The following is a 17,837-nucleotide window of genomic DNA, read 5'->3' as shown; positions in this document are numbered from 1 at the left end:
CTAGTATCCATCCAGAAAAAAAACAAAACCACATATTCAGACACATGCATACAGGACACACACACACACACACACATACACACACACATACATACACACACACATACATACACACACACACACACACACACACACATACACACACATACACACACACACACACACACACAGAGGAAGAAAGAGAGAAGGGGGGGGGTTGTCTGCAGGAAAGTACGCTCACACACACGCTCACACACACATACACTAAACCAAGCTTTAATAGATGTATTTTTTCCACATTACCTCTGACACACTTTTAGTTTACCGTAATTTCCGGACTATAAGCCGCTACTTTTTTCACACGCTTTGAACACTGCGGCTTAAACAATGATGCGGCTAATTTATGGATTTTTACGGGCTAACGAGCTTCATGCCGCCAAAACATTTATCCTCGTCACATCGGACCAATGAAATTACCGAACAGGTCACAGTGGACCAATGAAACTGTTCGAATTAAATCAAACGCACTCACACTAAATTCTTCAGATCAGTCATTTTGCGCTTCATGCACACACTCTCATCATGGAAAACACACGAAGAAATGCATATGATGCAGCTTACAAGTTAAAGGCGATCGATCTGGCTGTCGAAGAAGGAAATAGAGCTGCTGCACGTAAGCTTGGCATCAATGAATCGATGGTGAGACGTTGGAGACAGCAGCGTGAAGAACTGACTCAATGCTAAAAGACGACAGAAGCTTTCAGAGGTAAGAAAAGCAGATGGCCCGAACGTGAAAACGTTCTTGAAGACTGGGTGAACAGACAGAGAGCAGGCGGCCGAGGTGTTTCCACTGTGCAGATCCGACTGAAAGCCAAAACAATCGCCAATGAAAAGAAGATTGAAGATTTTAGAGGTGGACCATCGTGGTGTCTCAGATTTATGAGACGAAAAGGCCTGTCCATCAGGACACGAACGACTCTGTGTCAGCAACTCCCTCCCGACTACGAGGAAAAAGTTACAAACTTCCGCAAATTCACTCAAACGAGGATAACCGAGAATTCCATCAGATCAGACGACATCATACATATGGATGAAGTACCTGAAGTCTGCCAGTGGATCCTAACAGCGTGGAGCAGTGTCAAAAAATCTACTATCACCAACGGGTTTCGAAAGGCTGGACTGCTGCGTGATGAAGAGGACAGCACACGCTCAAGGGCGAATTTACCTCGAGACATAAGTGACATAGAGAGCAACAACGAAAGAGAGACTGAGGAAGTGTGTGATGAAGTACCGGTAATTCTGAGGCGGTTCAAAACCGACACTGAAGAAGACGACTTTAGTGGTTTTAGTGCGCAGGAGGAAGATGAAGATAGCGATCAGTGACTTTTCCTGGTAGGCAACTGTATTTTTAATTTTTTTTAACCAGCCGTGTTACAGGCACTGTTCGGAAAAAAGCATTTACGGTACGTATTTAATTAAAAGTTAAAAAAAATCTTCTGTGTAAATATCTCATGTTATAACGTGGACACCGGCGGCTTATAGACAAGTGCGGCCTATATATGTACATTTTTTTTTCTTTTTAAAGTTAGTGGGTGCGGCTTATATTCAGGTGCGCTCAATAGTCCGAAAATTACGGTACTTTTACTTATATATATATATATCACTTTAAGTCTTGAGTGTGAATGAAGCAGGCTGATAAAATACTGTTAATTAAAATAACATACGACTCTGAATTTGAACAAATAATTTACCACCACAAAAATGTAAATTAGACCATATACGTTACTCACAGCGTGTATTTTAACTGGAAGTTACGTCCTTTAGTATAGTAACAGTAAGCTGTGTGTGTGTGTGTGAGTGTGTGTGTGTGTGTGTGTGTGTGTGTGTGTGAGTGAGTGAGTGTGTGTGTGTGTGTGTGTGTGTGTGTGTGTGTGAGTGTGTGTGTGTGTGTGTGTGTGTGAGTGTGAGTGTGTGTGTGTGTGTGTGTGTGTGTGAGTGTGAGTGTGTGTGTGTGTGTGTGTGTTCTCTCATGATCATCCATTCAGCGGTGAAATGGTTAGGAATCACTTCACTATAATTGTGACATACTGAGATGGTGTATCGTACAAAAACTGTGGCGTTTTTAAACATCTTCTTTTTGTTCTTCTTTTCTAAATTGTTCGATACCAATACCATACCATTGTGTAAGACGCAACCCTTTAGTCACGACTCACGAATGTCTGTTTTATCCGTGTAGTTTAGGTTGGTAATAAATACAAACTTAATGCAGTGACCTTTTCACAGAGAAATAACAGAGGCCTTTTTTGCCCTCAGATTTCATTTAACACTGGTGATGTCATGAGGAAGAGAAAGGGAACAGACGTAAGGCAGGTTTTTACTGGCAAGAAAAGACAAGTAAGTTGAGGAGAAGTTCAGAAAGTACATACGACATTTTTAAGGCCTTCATGGCACTATTCATCACATAAAGCTGAACAGCACTGTATGAATTATAGCGTTTAAAGTGTTGTGTTCATGTGCTGTTTTAAGGATACAGCACAGTGGTTCACTGAAGCACACATCTGCATTACACCAACTAGTTAATCTGGCAACCTGAAAAAAGCTGACCCCCGAGAGTCAGTGTATAATTCATATATATATATATATACACACACACACACACCGGGAGAGAGAGGGGAGATGCACCTGTACAGGAAAGCATGCACACACACACACACACACACTAAATCAGAAGCTTTAATAGATGTTTATCAGCAGGATTCTGTCTCTACACCACATGTACTCTAACTGCACATTTCCTCTCACACACATTTAGTTTATTTTTATTGATTTATCATAAATGACATATATATACTAGTGCTATGGATTTAACGTCTTAATTTAGTGTGATTAAGTACGTCATCTTACACCGCATGCAGTTGCTTAGTGACGAGCGTGATGCGAGGAGATGAACAAACTCTGCTTGGGCCTCTGAAGGGAAATTTTAAATGTAAAACACATCCAGATGGAAGCACTGATCAGAACAAAGTCTTTTGCACGATCTGCAGTGAGGAATTTACCTGAAATACCACCTGAACTCAAAGCATGTTTTAGCGAGCTCTACAGTTAGCACAACCCCGGCTGCTACAGTCATCACGCTCCGCCAAACCACACTGACCGAGAGCAGCAGCACACCATTAGTAAGTCTACATCGGAAACACGAACAAATGCCAGAGAGAAATGGATTGCTACAGAAGCCCTAAGTGTCCATGCATTACTATTTTCTTTCTCATTTTCTCGTGATCTCCACTTCATTTTTCTGTGTACTCGACATAACAACATGTTGTTTTTATTGTTCTGGAGGCAGCAAAAGCTTAGCGCAATCCCGCAGCATCATGGATGAACAGATTAATGTTTACTTTAACCAGAGACTCACTCAAGCTGAAATATCTCTGTGTCTGTCAGTGACTGACGACTTCCACAGTAGTGTCCGACACTTGAGCAGGGGACGCCCCTCTCTCTTAATGCGGAGATAAAGTCCATCTCTACAGCGGGTAATTATTACATTTATGACGGCGCTGGTGAAGACTCCAACGTGCATGCAGCACCAGTCCCATTCACAAGGAGACAGATTTTCCTCTGATAAAATGACGTCGAGAGAACACAGACTTTTTATGTCAAGATCACGAGAAACAAAATAATAATAATAATAATAATAATAATAATAATAATAATAATAATAATAATGAGGGCTTCTGTAGATTGCTGTGGACTGTAGGACTGTTAATATGGAGGAAGGGGGTTGATGGAAGCATTTCGAATTGTGTGTGGAAAACCTCCAGCTGTGGAAAACCTCCAGCCTTCCTGCACAGTCTCCCCCAGAACCAACCAGCCTGATGGAGCTGGGGTCTGGATTAAATGTTATAAATTATTTAAAACTAGTATAATCTTATAACATATTTAATTACTCTGTATATTTAGTAAGATATTTTAGAATTATAAAACATGTATTACTGTTGTTAATAGCTGCTCATTGGTAGGTGTTGTGCTGCTTACCTGAGCAGGTGATGTACAGCTGTTCCCCGGAGCTGCAGTTGACAGGTTGTGCACTGCTGCAGTTCCCCAGATGAGCTTCACTCCCAGAGCAGCTGAAACCCGTTACACACACGTGTTTGTGTTCAGTGGTGGATGGAGAGGAGCGGTAGTTCAGCACGGAGCCACAGCCCAGCTGTCTGCAGAGCACAGACGCCTCAGACAGACTCCACGAGTCCAGGAGAACTCTCCTCCAGTCCTGATTGAAATAAATCTCCACCTCCCCCTGACACTCGCTCCCTCCAGACAACCGCACTCGCCCCTCATGAAACGCCACGGATGATCCTGAAGCAGAAGAACATCATTTAAATATTCTAATGAACACTGACTTTATTCACTAACGTGGTGTAGGTGACGTTAATATCTCACCATTACAGATGACTCCAGCATCGTGTTTATGAGAGCATGCAGCTCGACTCCATGATGAGATCCCACATTGTGATAGGTGTGTCTCCTTCCCCTGACAATCAAACACATCAGTCCAGATGTGGCCACTCCCCTCCCCAAACCAGTCCACCTCCAGCACAGCCACAGCACTCCCACAACCCAGCTGTGCACAGAGAACATCTGCAGCTCTCATATCCCAGCCTACAGCACAAACTGTGCCCCAGTCACTGAGGTACTGGAGCTCCACTCGACCAGAACAGGAGTCCAGTCCGTTCACCAGCCGCGCCCCTGTGTGACCTGAACAAACAGCCGAGAGCTCAGTGAAAGAGGAAAATTAACAAAGACACCTTAAAGTTTGATTGACAGGTATGTGTTCTCTATTTAAACAGAAGTTAAATCATGATACTTCACCAGAACATATTAATCCCACATCGTTGTAATGGGAGCAGGTTGAGTGTTTGAGTGAAGATGATGTTGGACAGAAGTAAATCTCAGATTCATTTCCTCTACACTGAAGCTCCTCTGTCCACACCTGACCCTCCCCTCGGCCAAAACCAGCTGATCCCAGAACCTCCACAGGAATCCCACAGCCCAGCTCTCGACACACAACCTCTGCATCCTGCTGGTCAAAGTCAGCATCACACACTGTGGACCAGGAACCTCCATGAAACACCTCCACTCTCCCAGAGCACCGGTGAGGACCAGCAGTGAGTCTCAAATTCTGACCTGTGTTTAATTTAATTGTGTAAATATTGTGCAGATTTTTAAGAACCTTTACCATTAAGAAACATTCCACTGTAGTTACAAAACACTCTCAATTTAAATAAAACCAATTACAATTAATCAAATCAATCATGCTAATAATTAACCTTTTTTTTCTAAATACAACAGTTTACCTGAGCAGATGACTCCAGCATCAATAACATGATAACAGTTATGTTTCGCTTGTGAGCTACAATTGTTCAATGTCAACTCTGATCCTCTGCAGTACAAATCATATATCCAGATTGGTCCTGAACCTTGTCCAAACTCAGCCCAATATCGCAGCTCTACAGCCTCCCCACAGCGCAGCTCTCCACACACCACTGCAGCATCTTTCATATCCCAGGCAGAACCACACACTGTTCCCCACTGTCCATCATGAAGAACCTCCACTCTCCCGGCACAGCGACTTCCACCATTCACCAACCTCACACTGTCTGAGAGAGAGAGAGAGAGAGAGAGAGAGAGAGAGATGTATACAGATGAATGGTGTGAGTATATATAATATTAGTGAATTAGTGGTAACAGCAGCATCACAGTAGACTAGTATGATCTTTGTCAAAAATGAATGGAATCAATGACAGTAAATCCACTTTGATGTTATTTATGACTGTGTTCATGATTGAGATTAAAAACTGTCACATTATTACATACCTGTCAGTATAACTGTCTTCTGATCAGCTGTAAGGGTGTCATCATAATTCTCAGCTTCATTCCCTACATTAAAACACAGATATTTAAAGTGGTGAAGTCATAATGAACGTTAAAGTTACAGAAATAGTGTTTAAGAGTCACAACAATTACAGTGGGTCGGATTCAGAGTCAGCGACTTAAGTCCAAAAGCAACATCAATATGTAAGCAGGAAAAGTTCCTCATATTCAGAGTCGGGTTACGCAGCTGCTTAAGTCAGTTTATGATTTCTTCACTCAGATTATTAAAATCACCTGCATGTAATTCATGACTCTAAAGTTGGGACAAGAGACCAGGTTTTTTAATAACGTCTAGACCACTGAAAATTACACTTTTAAAACGAATGTGCTGATACATGAATGAGAAGATGGTGAGCATTAAAATAAATCTAATCGGAGTGAAGTACATTGAGAATACATTGCTGCATAAATAGTCTGAATAATTGCAACGTGTTGATTCAGATGATTCAGAATGCAGCAGCAAACCTTGTTTTAAAATAGCCCAAAAGGACCCACGTCACACCCCTCTTCATTTTCCTCCACTGGCTTCCTGTAGCCGCCAGGATCAAATTCAAGGCCTTGATGCTCACGCACAATACCTTGTCTGGAACAGCGCCCCCTACGTCAGCACTCTCCTCGAGGTTTATGTTCCATTCTGCAACCTGCAATCAGTTAACGACCGACGCCTGGTAGTGCCTACTAAACCCCTACATGCCCCCACTCTATATATATATATATATATATATATATATATATATATATATATATATATATATATATATATATATATATATAATAATGCTGTGCACTTTGCTCCTCTAGCACTCAGTTAAAATATTGTATGGTAGCACTACTTGTATTGTTCTCTGCTGAATGTATCACGTTGTTTGTATTTCCTCATTTGTAAGTCGCTTTGGATGAAAGAGTCTGCTAAAAGAATAAATGTAAATGTAATGTTGAATTAGTGCGCTCTCCTGTAAAGAAACCCCACAGTTTGAAGGATAAACTGACCAGACTGTAATAATCACAGTTCTGAGGGCAGTGGTAGTGCAGTGGTTAAGACGTTGGACTACTGATCGGAAGATTGTTAGTTTAAATCCCAGTGCTGCCACTGTTGGGCCCTTGAGCAAGGCCCTTAACCCTAAACTGCTCAGATGTATAAATGAGATAAATGTAAGTCAAAGGCATCTGCCAAATGCCACAAATGTAAATGTAAATGAGTTCACTGTTGTTTCATCTAAATCAAACAAAATCTAAGTGTGAATGATTTAAGGCATGAGCTGGTAACTTGGGGTTGAGACCCCATATGGAGTTACCTGGGATAAGGATGTGGTCACAAGCTTTATTTATAATGTATTTCTATGCACTTGAATTTATGGAATAATTGAAAAAATTAACTGTATTATTATTATTATTATTATTATTATTATTATTACTACTAGTACTACAATGTTATTACTCGTCACACAGTTTGGAGTTCCTCTAAAGCAGTTTTAACACCAGACTGCAGCGTTGTCGTGTTCAACACATTGTCATGTTAATCAAAGTGGACTTTACACCAGACATTGACAGCTCAATCTATTACGCTCAACATTTATTTCATAGAACTTTAACATACATTGTGTTAATCATGATATTTTCTAGAACATATTTTAAATATTATGATTAAAAGCAGTTTACCTGAGCAGGTGACTCCAGCATCACCACCATGATCACAGTTATTATTCCCCAACCCTGCTGAGCTACAGTTCTTCAGTGTCGTCTCTGATCCACTACAGTCCACACCATTCATCCAGATTGTTCCTGATCCCCGTCCAAAGTGAGCAGCATACCGCACATTTACAGGCTCCCCACAGTGCAGCTCTCTACACACCACCGCAGCTTCTCTCATATCCCAGCTATGATGACACACTGTTCCCCACTGTCCATCATGAAGGACCTCCACTCTCCCAACACAGCGACTTCCATTCACCAACCTCACACTGTCTGAGAGAGAGAGAGAGAGAGAGAGAGAGAGAGGTTTTATTTTCTGTCATCATTTATGAGGACTCAAACAAATGCACACACACACACACACACACACACACACACACACACACACACACACTATAAAACACACACATCTACATGCACACACATACTCTCTCTCTCTCTCTCTCTCTCTCTCTCTTTCTCTCTCTGGTGCATGCTGGGAGTTTGTGAGCGAGCGCGGCGTGTGAGCGTGGTGTGAGAGCGAATGAACTTTTTTCTATTTTTATATAGATATATTTCTTTCTTTACAATCTGGTATTTCAGAGCACAGTCACTGGGTGAGTGTGTGATAGTATTATCAAGGAAGCGGTGTTATTGTTGTTTTTTTTGCTGCGGGGAGCTGTTGATCTCGTGGCGGGGTGTAGGGATGGCGGCTCACCTGAGCGGTGGAGCCCGGCCTCTCTCACTCCGTCACGGGGTGCGGTGTGAGGTGAGCTCCGAGGTCTCGGTGGAGCAGGTGCTAATGGCGGTAGGGGAGCTTATTAATTGTGAAAACATTGTGGCGGCATCGAGAATGAACAAGGCCGTAGTGGTGTTCGTGAAGGAGAGGGAACTCGTGCACCAGCTGACTGAAAACGGAATAAAGGTAAGTGGAGGGCTTTATTCCGTCACTCCGCTGGGGGCTACAACAGTTAAAGTTACAGTTTCGAATATTCCGCCTTTCATCCCTAATGAGGATATCGAGCGGGAGCTGTCTCGCTTCGGTAAAATAGTGAGCGGTGTGAGAACGGTTCCGTTAAACTGCAAATACCCCGCGCTGAAGCACGTGACCTCTTTCAGGCGCACAGTGCTCATGTTTCTGAATGAACCCACGCTGGATATTTCATTCAGAGTATGGCATGAGGGAAAGTCATACATGCTGTACGCCAACACTGGGAGCATGAGGTGCTTCGAATGCGGGGACATTGGGCACAAAAAGTTTGCGTGTCCACATAAAAAACAAGTCGGAGAGGAAGCGGGGCCGAGCGGAGTCAGGGTGGAGAAGCAGGTTAATGTGAGCAGTGTAGAGCAGTCAGAGACTGCTGGAGGACAGGACACTGACCAAACCACTGTGGGGGGTAATGGACCTGATAGACCTGAGCAAAAAGGGGAAGACCTAAGAGAGGGGTCAGACGAGCTGACTCCTGGAGGGAGAGGCGCAGAGGTAGGAAGAACTCAGGAATTTATAGCGCAGGAAAAAAAACGGAGCAGAATAGGGGGGTCAAACAGCACCAGGGGTGCGGCAGTAGAAGGGGGGTCAGATAGCACTGGGGGTGCAGCTGTGGAGGGGGGGTCAGATAGCACCGGGGGTGCAGCAGTAGAGGGGGGGTCGGGCAGCACCGGGGGTGCAGCAGTGCGGGGGTGGTCACCTAGTACGGGGGGTGTAGTAGTGGAAGGGGGGCTAGACGGAAAATGGGGTACAGCAGTAAGGGGGGGGTCAGATAGTATGGGGGGTGTAGAAGGGGGGGGGTCAGAAAACATGGATATAGCAGACAGTAGTGAGAAGTCAGTAAGTCTGCAAGCAGAGCAGGAGAAGGAAGTGGAAGAGGAGGAATTCCAGGACAACTTCTCCGATATCTCAGACATTAGTGGGTCGCAGTTGGGGGAGGATCAAGAGCTCTATTCACTAACTGAAATTGTGGGATTTCTGGATGACACATTTGGTAAACAGGTTGAGATCAAGGAGTTTTTTTCGGACACTGAAAAATTTATTGCTTCAGTAGTAAAGTTACAACGCACAGCAAGTTTCAAGGAGCTAGATCAAAGGAAGAGATACTGTTTAAAAAATCATCTAGCTAGATTACGGAACCCTTCGGCCAAAAGAAAGAAAAAATGAAGGCGTTACACTGGGTGTTTCTCTTTTTCTGCACTGCTGTTTTTTCTGTCTTCTCTTCTTTCTTTTTAATCCCTCCAATGGAGATATTAAAAATAGGCTCCTTAAACATCAATGGTGGTAGGGATAGGAACAAAAGAGCAGCAGTTGGAGAACTGATAAAACAGAAGAACATGGATATAATTTTTTTACAAGAGACTCATAGTAATCCGGAAAATGAGATAGAGTGGGCAATGTGGTGGGAAGGGAAAATCTTCCAGAGCAATGGAACAAGTGTTAGTGCTGGGGTAGCAATACTTTTTAACAGAACATTGGGGGACACCAACACACGCATGATAGAACTGGAGCAGGGCAGGGTTTTAATGGTGCAGGCGGAAATAAAGGGAATAGAGTGCGTTTTTATAAATGTTTATGCCCCCAACAACGGCAGTGAGAGAGCACAACTTTTTAACAAATTAAAAAATGCAATACAACAAAGTGGAAGAAATCCCTTAGTAATATTGGGAGGGGATTGGAATTGCACCATAGATTTTACCCTAGACAGGATCGGGGAGGAACCACACCCACAGTCTGCTAAGGCACTTGAGGGGCTTATCAGACAGTGTGGCTTGGTTGACGTGTGGAGGGAGAGAAACCAGGGAATCAGAAAATATACTTGGGTTAAAATTACTAATAAGAGGATCACTGCAGCACGATTGGACAGGTTCTACATCACCAGAACAAATGGAAATAATATCTATAAAGCAGTCATGAGCCCCTCTGGTTTTTCAGATCACCATTTAATTACTCTAGATCTACTGATGCCTGTCACAAAAAAGTATAAATCATATTGGCATTTCAATACAAAACTGCTTCAGGACGAGGGTTTCTGCAGAAATTTTAAGGCTTTTTGGGGTGAGTGGAAAAAAACAAAAGAAGATTTTAACAGTTTGGTCTCCTGGTGGGAGGTGGGAAAAACACAAATTAAAGTATTTTGTCAGAAATACACAGCACACTCAATAGAGACAATAAAAGGTCAAATACAAGAACTCGAGGCGGAGATAATTTTAACAGAAAATGAAATAATTGGTAGAAATGACCTAAACACGAGCAGTTTGCTGGAGGGAAAGAGAAAGTCTTTAAGCTCCTTCCTCCATGAAAAGGCCAAAACAGCACTAATAAGATCCCGTTTTTCAAATATCAAGGACATGGACGCTCCCAGTGCCTTCTTTTTCAACCTCTCCAGGAAGGTGAAACCACAAAATCAGATGCTGTACCTTAGAAAAGCGGATGGAACTATAACAAAAGAGGGGGCTGAAATGAGGAGAGAAGCTACAGTCTTTTATACCGACCTCTGCCGCGCTGAGACTTGTGATCCATCCTGCAGGGAGGAGCTGTTCAGGGAGCTGCCTAAACTGACCCTCGAGCAAAGCAGTATGCTGGACGCAAACCTTGAAATGCAGGAAGTGACCACTGCTGTTCAGCAGTTCGCACAGGGAAGAGCACCCGGAATAGATGGAATACCAAACGAGCTGTACAAGCATTTTTGGGGACTCCTAGGTGCAGACCTGCTGGACGTCTTCAAGTGTTCGTTCACCACAGGAAGGTTACCAGTGAGCTGCACAAGAGCGGCTTTGACTTTGCTGCCAAAAAAAGGAGACCTGGGACTCCTGAGGAATTGGAGACCCGTGGCACTTCTTTGTAGTGACTATAAAATCTTATCAAAATGCCTGGCTAACAGACTAAAACAGTGCATGCACACAATTGTACACAGAAATCAATCTTACTGCATACCGGCCCGCACAATAATGGACAACATCTTTGTTGTTAGAGACGTTATAGAGCTATGTAAACGGAATTCATGGGATTTAGGTCTTCTTTCGTTAGATCAAGAAAAAGCTTTTGATAAGGTTGATCATGAATACCTTTTTCAGACACTTGAAGCCTTTGGTGTGGGGAGAAATTTTTTACTGTGGTTGAAAATGTTTTATTCTGAGGCTTTTTTTACACTCAAGGTTGGAGGGGGTCTTAGCTGCCCAGTTAAAATGGGAAGAGGAATTAGACAGGGGTGCCCGTTATCGGGCCAGCTTTACAGCCTGGCTATAGAACCGCTGCTATGCCGCCTTAGAGCAGAACTACGGGGACTGTCCGTGAGTGGAGCGCAGGAAAAGCTGGTCCTGTCTGCATACGCAGATGACGTGACAGTTTTTATAAAAGATCAGGATGATATACAAACACTGACTCGCAGCCTAGAAATGTATACAAGAGCTTCTTCAGCACGCATTAACTGGAATAAATGTGAGAGTCTTTTAATAGGGCAGTGGCAGGAACATGGCCCTCCCACATTACCCGGAAATCTCCAGTGGGGAAAAGCTGGGTTGAAATACCTGGGAGTGTTTTTAGGAACACCAGATTTTCAAAACAGGAACTGGGAGGGGGTAGTGGAGAAGGTGGGTGCCAAGTTGTCTCAATGGACCTGGGTTCAGCCCCAGTTGTCCTATAGGGGGAGAGTACTGGTTGTCAACAACCTGATTGCCTCCATGCTGTGGCATCGGTTCGCTGCCCTCGACCCCCCAGGGTTTTTGATCAAAGAAATTCAGAAGAAGATTGTGGATTTTTTCTGGGCTGGACAGCACTGGACTCGTGCCCCTGTTCTCTACCTGCCATTGCAGGAGGGGGGGCAGGGTTTGATTGACCTGTCAAGTCGAGTCAAGACTTTCCGACTGCAGACGGCACAGAGGCTACTCTATGGGGAAGGGATAGCGTGGGCCAGCACAGCCTGTGCCCTACTTCAGTGTATTGAAGACCTGGCGTACGATAAACACCTATTCGTGCTGAATCTGAAGGAAATGGACCTATCAGCTACAACAACTTTCTACCAGTCTGTCCTGAGAGCCTGGTCTTCAGTACTGAACATCAGCAGGACTGGTGCAGACTTTTTTCCCAACATAGAAGAGGAGCCGTTGTTCTACAACTCGGTGATACGATCTAAAATGTTAGAATCAACATATCTTCGACAGCGCTTACGGAAAGCAGGACTCATAAAAATCAAGAATCTGAGGGCTGGCAACAGATGGAAGACGGCTAGAGAACTGTGCACTGAGACGGGGGTACTGTCGAGCCGCCTCATGCAGAGACTGTTGGGAGAGGTGGTCTCTGCACTGCCCTCCCTTTTCAGGGAAGCATTGGGACAGGACCGAGAGGAAAATCAGCAGGCCTTTTCACCTCTACGAATCTCCGCAGCAGTAGAGGGGAATCAGCGAGAGGAAGGAGCTCTTTTATCTTTTAAAACACTGTCACTGACAACTTTGGAGGACGCCTCGAAGAAAGTACTGTATGAAACATGTGTCAAAGTTGGGCACAGAGGTGCTCTGACAGGACTGAAAGAGTCACACTGGTCAGGGCTGTTGGAACCAGACTCTTCCCCACGAGGATGCTGGAGGTCCCTGTACAAACCGCCCATAGAGAAGCGCACAGCTGATCTTCAATGGCGGATAGTGCATGGGGCCGTGGCCACAAACAGACACGTGGCACACATCGACCCCACTAGGGGTAGGGAGTGTCTCTTCTGTGGCGAGGAAGAAACAGCAGAACACTTGTTCTTGCACTGTCAAAGATTACAAAGGTTGTTCTCTCTACTTAGAGCCTGGTGCAGAGGGCTGGGCGTTACATGGGCAGAAAGCCTTTACATATATGGGCCAAAGTACGTTCCAAAAAATAAAGCTGTGGTTCTACTAAACTTTATAATAGGCCAAGCCAAGCTTGCTATCTGGCTTTCAAGAAAAAACAAAATGCAGGGAGGAGGCACTCAGGAGGCGGAAAAACTGCTAACTGCACAAGTCAAAGCGAGACTCAAAGTTGAATACGTTTTTTTTAAAATGACTCGTAGGCTGCGGGAATTCTTGGAAGTTTGGGCGGTTGGGGAGGTCTTATGCTCTGTAGGTGCAGGACTTTTAAGTTTTCATTTTTTAAAAAAAAAGAGTGGGTTGTGAAATAGGTACTTGTTTTTTCTTGTCTCTGTCTCTCCCTCTCTCTCTCACTGTCTCTTTCTATCTCGAGACTCAAAGTTGTGGGCAGTTGGGGAGGTTTTATGCTCTGTAGGTTCAGGATTTTTAAGTCTTAATCTTTCTTTAAAAAAAAGAGCGGGATGTGAAATAGTTACCTTTTTTTACTTTGGGTTTTCGTGTCAACTTATATATATTTTTTACTATTTTTATTACTATTAATATATATATATATTTTGTTTTCTCTCTACATTTTTAAAATTTATTTATTTATTTATTTATTTTATTTGTATCAATGAATTTCTTTTCCTTTTCATTATCTACCATGTCTCGAATTTTGGAGGATTTCCAAATGACTGAATAAAAAGGACAATTTAAAAGTCTCTTTCTCTCTCTCTCTCTCACACACACACACACCTACATGCACACAAACATACTCTCTCTCCCTCTCTCTCTCTCACACACACACACACACACACACACACACACATACACACACACACACACACATACACACACACACAAAATAAATCCTGTGTAAACTGTAATCATTAATCGGGACCTGATTTTATAACTGAGGCCTCAGAAAAACCCCTGAGGATGATGTGTGTACGCTCATGTACAGCTTTTTAAATTCTATAAAAATGAAAGACTTTCACTGTTTATAAAGTTACGATCAGTCCAGGAAAATTTCTCCCATTTCAGGATTAAAAATGGTGGCTACTGTTAAAGTGAGAAGTGTGTGATGTTTTAGTGTGAATAATCAGTGTGTACTTACCAGCTGCTGTGAGTGTGAGTGTGGATGAGAGAAGAATAAAAGTCAGACAGATTTCCATCTCCCTCCTCGCTGTACACGATGTGTTCACCTCCACTCGCCCAGAGAGACTGAGAGAAGTGTGTCCCCTCACTCAGCCCCCTACAGAGAGAGAGACAGAGAGACAGACAGAGAGAAAGAGACAGCCACCAATCACACACACTGTTACCTTATTAGAAAGACGAGAGGAAATCATCACACAGCCTCAATAACAAATCAGACGAGGCATCTCTCACTTTCTCCATATATATCAAAATAACGTCAGCGCTGATGAACAGAGCTCCGCCTCCCGTCTCTGAGGTGTGTGACTGAGGAACAGAGCTCCGCCTCCCGGCTCTGAGGTGTGTGACTGAGAAACAGAGCTCCGCCTCCCGCCTCTGAGGTGTGTGACTGACGAGAGTCGACCACATCACACACTGATTTCAGAGAGAGGAAGCACTCGGCTCTCTTACAGCATTAATGCCTGACAGCTGCACAGAGCAGATACACACACTGATAAACCACTGCAGCACACTGCAACTACATCAGCTACACACACACACACATACACACACACACATACACACACACACACACACACATACACACACACACACACACACACACGCTTAATATTTATCATTACTTTATTACAACATTATATAATGATTTAAATCATTTCTAGACTTTTATAACATTTAGAACATTTATTTATTAATAATTTTAAGGAATATTAGACAATTTTGAAATAATTCTTACCATTTCACTTCCTATTAGATATTATTTTTTAAATACACAAGCATTTAGTCTGGGTTTCAGGATTAAAAACATGAGTAATTAAATGTAAAGGATTATTTAATTATTATTTTTATTACAGACATTAAATTTAGCATCCACAAGATGGCAGTAAAGCACTTCCACACTGAGATTTCTGTTTAGTGAAATGTGCTTTTCTCTTAACTGACCTGCTGAGGGCGCTGTGAGGATTATTATTATTATTATTATTATTATTATTATTATTATTATTATTATTATTATTACACTGAAAGTGTACAGGGCCCTGTTGTTTTTCGTAAGGATTATTAGGTTCTCTCCATCAGGGGCCTGAACCAGAAAGCTGGTTTAGATCACTAATCTGGTAAGTTTCAGTTTAGTTGGGACGGGGCAACAGATCCTGGAAGAAAACAGCTGGAGGTTAATGGGCAACAGGTCAGTAAGATGATTAGGTATAAAAAGAATATCTTAGACAGACAGAGTCTTTCAGAAGGAAAGATGGGCAGAGGTTCACCAATCTGCAAAATCTTTCTCTACAATTTGTGGAACAATTTCAGAATAATGTTCCTGAACGTAAAATTGCGAAGACTATGAATACCTCATCATCTACAGTACATAAATTCATCAAAAGATTCAGAGAATCTGGAGAAATCTCTGTGTGCAAGGCACAAGGGTGAAAATCAATATTTCATGCACGTGATCTTCGGGCCCTCAGGCGTCACTGCATTAAAATCAGATATGATTCTTTAATGGAAATCACTGCATGTGCTCAGAAACACCTCCAGAACTCATTGTCTGTGAACACAGTTCTTTGTGCCATCCACAAATGCTGGTTACAGCTCTATCATGCAAAGAAGAAGCCATATGTGAACATCATCCAGAAACACCACAGTCTTCTCTGGACTAAACCTCATTTAAAATGGACTGAGGCAGAGTGGAAAACTGTTCTGTGATCAGACGAATCTAAACTTGAAATTCTTTTTGGAAACCATGGACAGAGCATCCTCTAAACTAAAGAGGGCTAAAGAGGAGAGAGACCATACATTTTTTTTTATCATCGCTCAGTTCAAAAACCTGCATCTCTTAAAATTCAGTTTAAACATTTGATATGTTTTCTATGTTCTATTGTGAATAACATTCAAGAGATTGGTTCAAAAGATCTGCAAACCATTGCATTGTCTTTTTATTTACATTTTATCCAGCATCCCAACTTTTTTGGAATTGGGGTTGTACGTCGCAGTACCGAAACCACTGGAATTTAGTGAATCAAAAATTCCCAAAAATTGAATCAAAAATTCCCATAATACAGTGGGGCATGTGCGGACAAGCTCAGAAAAAAAAAAAAAAAAAGTGTGGGGAAAATGCGTGCCGGCTCTTTTTAAGTATTAAACCTTAAAAGACCTAGATTGATTTTTGGGAAATCTGACTCCTGTATTTTTTTGTTTTTCTAACAGATTCTAGCAGTCAGCATCAAGTGCCATATATCATTTTAAATGGGAGAAATGTTTTATCAATCTTTTATCATTTAAAGTGCCAATTAAAAAAAAAATGTCTGAGAATGATTGAATTATCCAGTATAATATTTAGAAAAATGCCTGAAACAATTTGGTGTTTTTTTTTTGTTTGTTTGTTTTTTTACTGTGGACTCAAACAAAACCTTCTTTTTTCTTTAGAAATTTATACCTGGATGTTTTAGACTTCCAAATGAAATTTTGTCTTCATCTAACATTCCCTTAGCAAGCTATAGCCATTTATAAAAATACTATGCTATGCATTTTTTCAGTGAAAAAGGGTATTTTATTTACTGAAAATGTAGATGTGTCCATAAAATGACATAAACAAATGAAAACAGTGTAACAAGCAGTGAAAACTGTCTTCTGCAACAAAAAAATATTGTTAACGATATAATATTGTTTTTTGGGGGATTAAATCAAAACATGGAAACTGGAGTTGACTTTTCTAGTGATATCTGGCAACCGTGAGTTTAAATGAAGTGAAGTAGAGTTAGTGAAGGAGAGCTGCAGTGTACTGTATGTTTACAGACTGAACCGTTGTTACTCTTGCTTATGATTGGTGAGGAATTATTTAATAAAGAAGTTTGAATTAAACCCAGCTTGTAGCGTTAGCATTATTATTAATTTACTCCGCCCGATGGCGCTGTGTCTACACGAGCAGGTGAAAGTTCAGGCCATTTTGCGGGATCAATAAAAGATGGCGGTTGTGAGATTAGGAAGTTGAAGCAGATGATGTACAGAGTTACTTGTCATCATCACGGCTTCTCTGCAGTATTTCCACACTTGTTCGGTTGACTGAGGAGATGAAAAGCAGTGTGAAAGTAACTGTTTCTCAGTGTAGATGCATTTTGGACTTCCTGTAGTTTTTATTCCGATTGCATTATACATCTCCGAACAGGTCACTCGCACCAGTGCGAATAAATATTTATTCACAGTCACACAAAGTACTTCAGTCACAAACGCGAGTGAAATGGTCACACTGTAGAGCCCCGAGTTTATCTGCGAAGTTTTTTCCTGTTCGGCGTGATGAGGTTTAATATCCC

General features: G+C 42.3%; 1 protein-coding gene across 1 annotated transcript; it reads right to left on the bottom strand.

The window, feature by feature from the left end:
* Positions 1 to 4,769: 4,769 nt before the first annotated feature.
* Positions 4,770 to 7,843, bottom strand: LOC128623300 (putative DMBT1-like protein). Its single transcript, XM_053650268.1, has 2 exons — positions 7,567 to 7,843; positions 4,770 to 5,160 (listed from the first exon to the last, which is right to left on the bottom strand). The coding sequence occupies exons 1-2, from the start codon at positions 7,775 to 7,777 to the stop codon at positions 4,832 to 4,834; spliced, it is 540 nt and encodes a 179-aa protein (XP_053506243.1). The 5' UTR covers positions 7,778 to 7,843; the 3' UTR covers positions 4,770 to 4,831.
* Positions 7,844 to 17,837: the final 9,994 nt, after the last annotated feature.

This window comes from Ictalurus furcatus, chromosome 19 (assembly GCF_023375685.1).
Source record: "Ictalurus furcatus strain D&B chromosome 19, Billie_1.0, whole genome shotgun sequence".
Classification (NCBI taxonomy): Eukaryota; Metazoa; Chordata; class Actinopteri; order Siluriformes; family Ictaluridae; genus Ictalurus; species Ictalurus furcatus.
The sequence above is the reverse complement of the archived record's forward strand: the minus strand, read 5'-3'. Positions and strand labels throughout refer to the sequence as shown.

Excerpts from the sequence above, each read along its gene's own strand:
- LOC128623300 (XM_053650268.1), bottom strand. The coding sequence starts at position 7,777 with ATGAGAGAAGCTGCGGTGGTGTGTAGAGAGCTGCACTGTGGGGAGCCT. Across the intron at positions 5,161-7,566 it reads TGCTGGAGTCACCTGCTCAG|GTCAGAATTTGAGACTCACT; the intron begins GTAAACTGCTTT and ends AATTAAACACAG.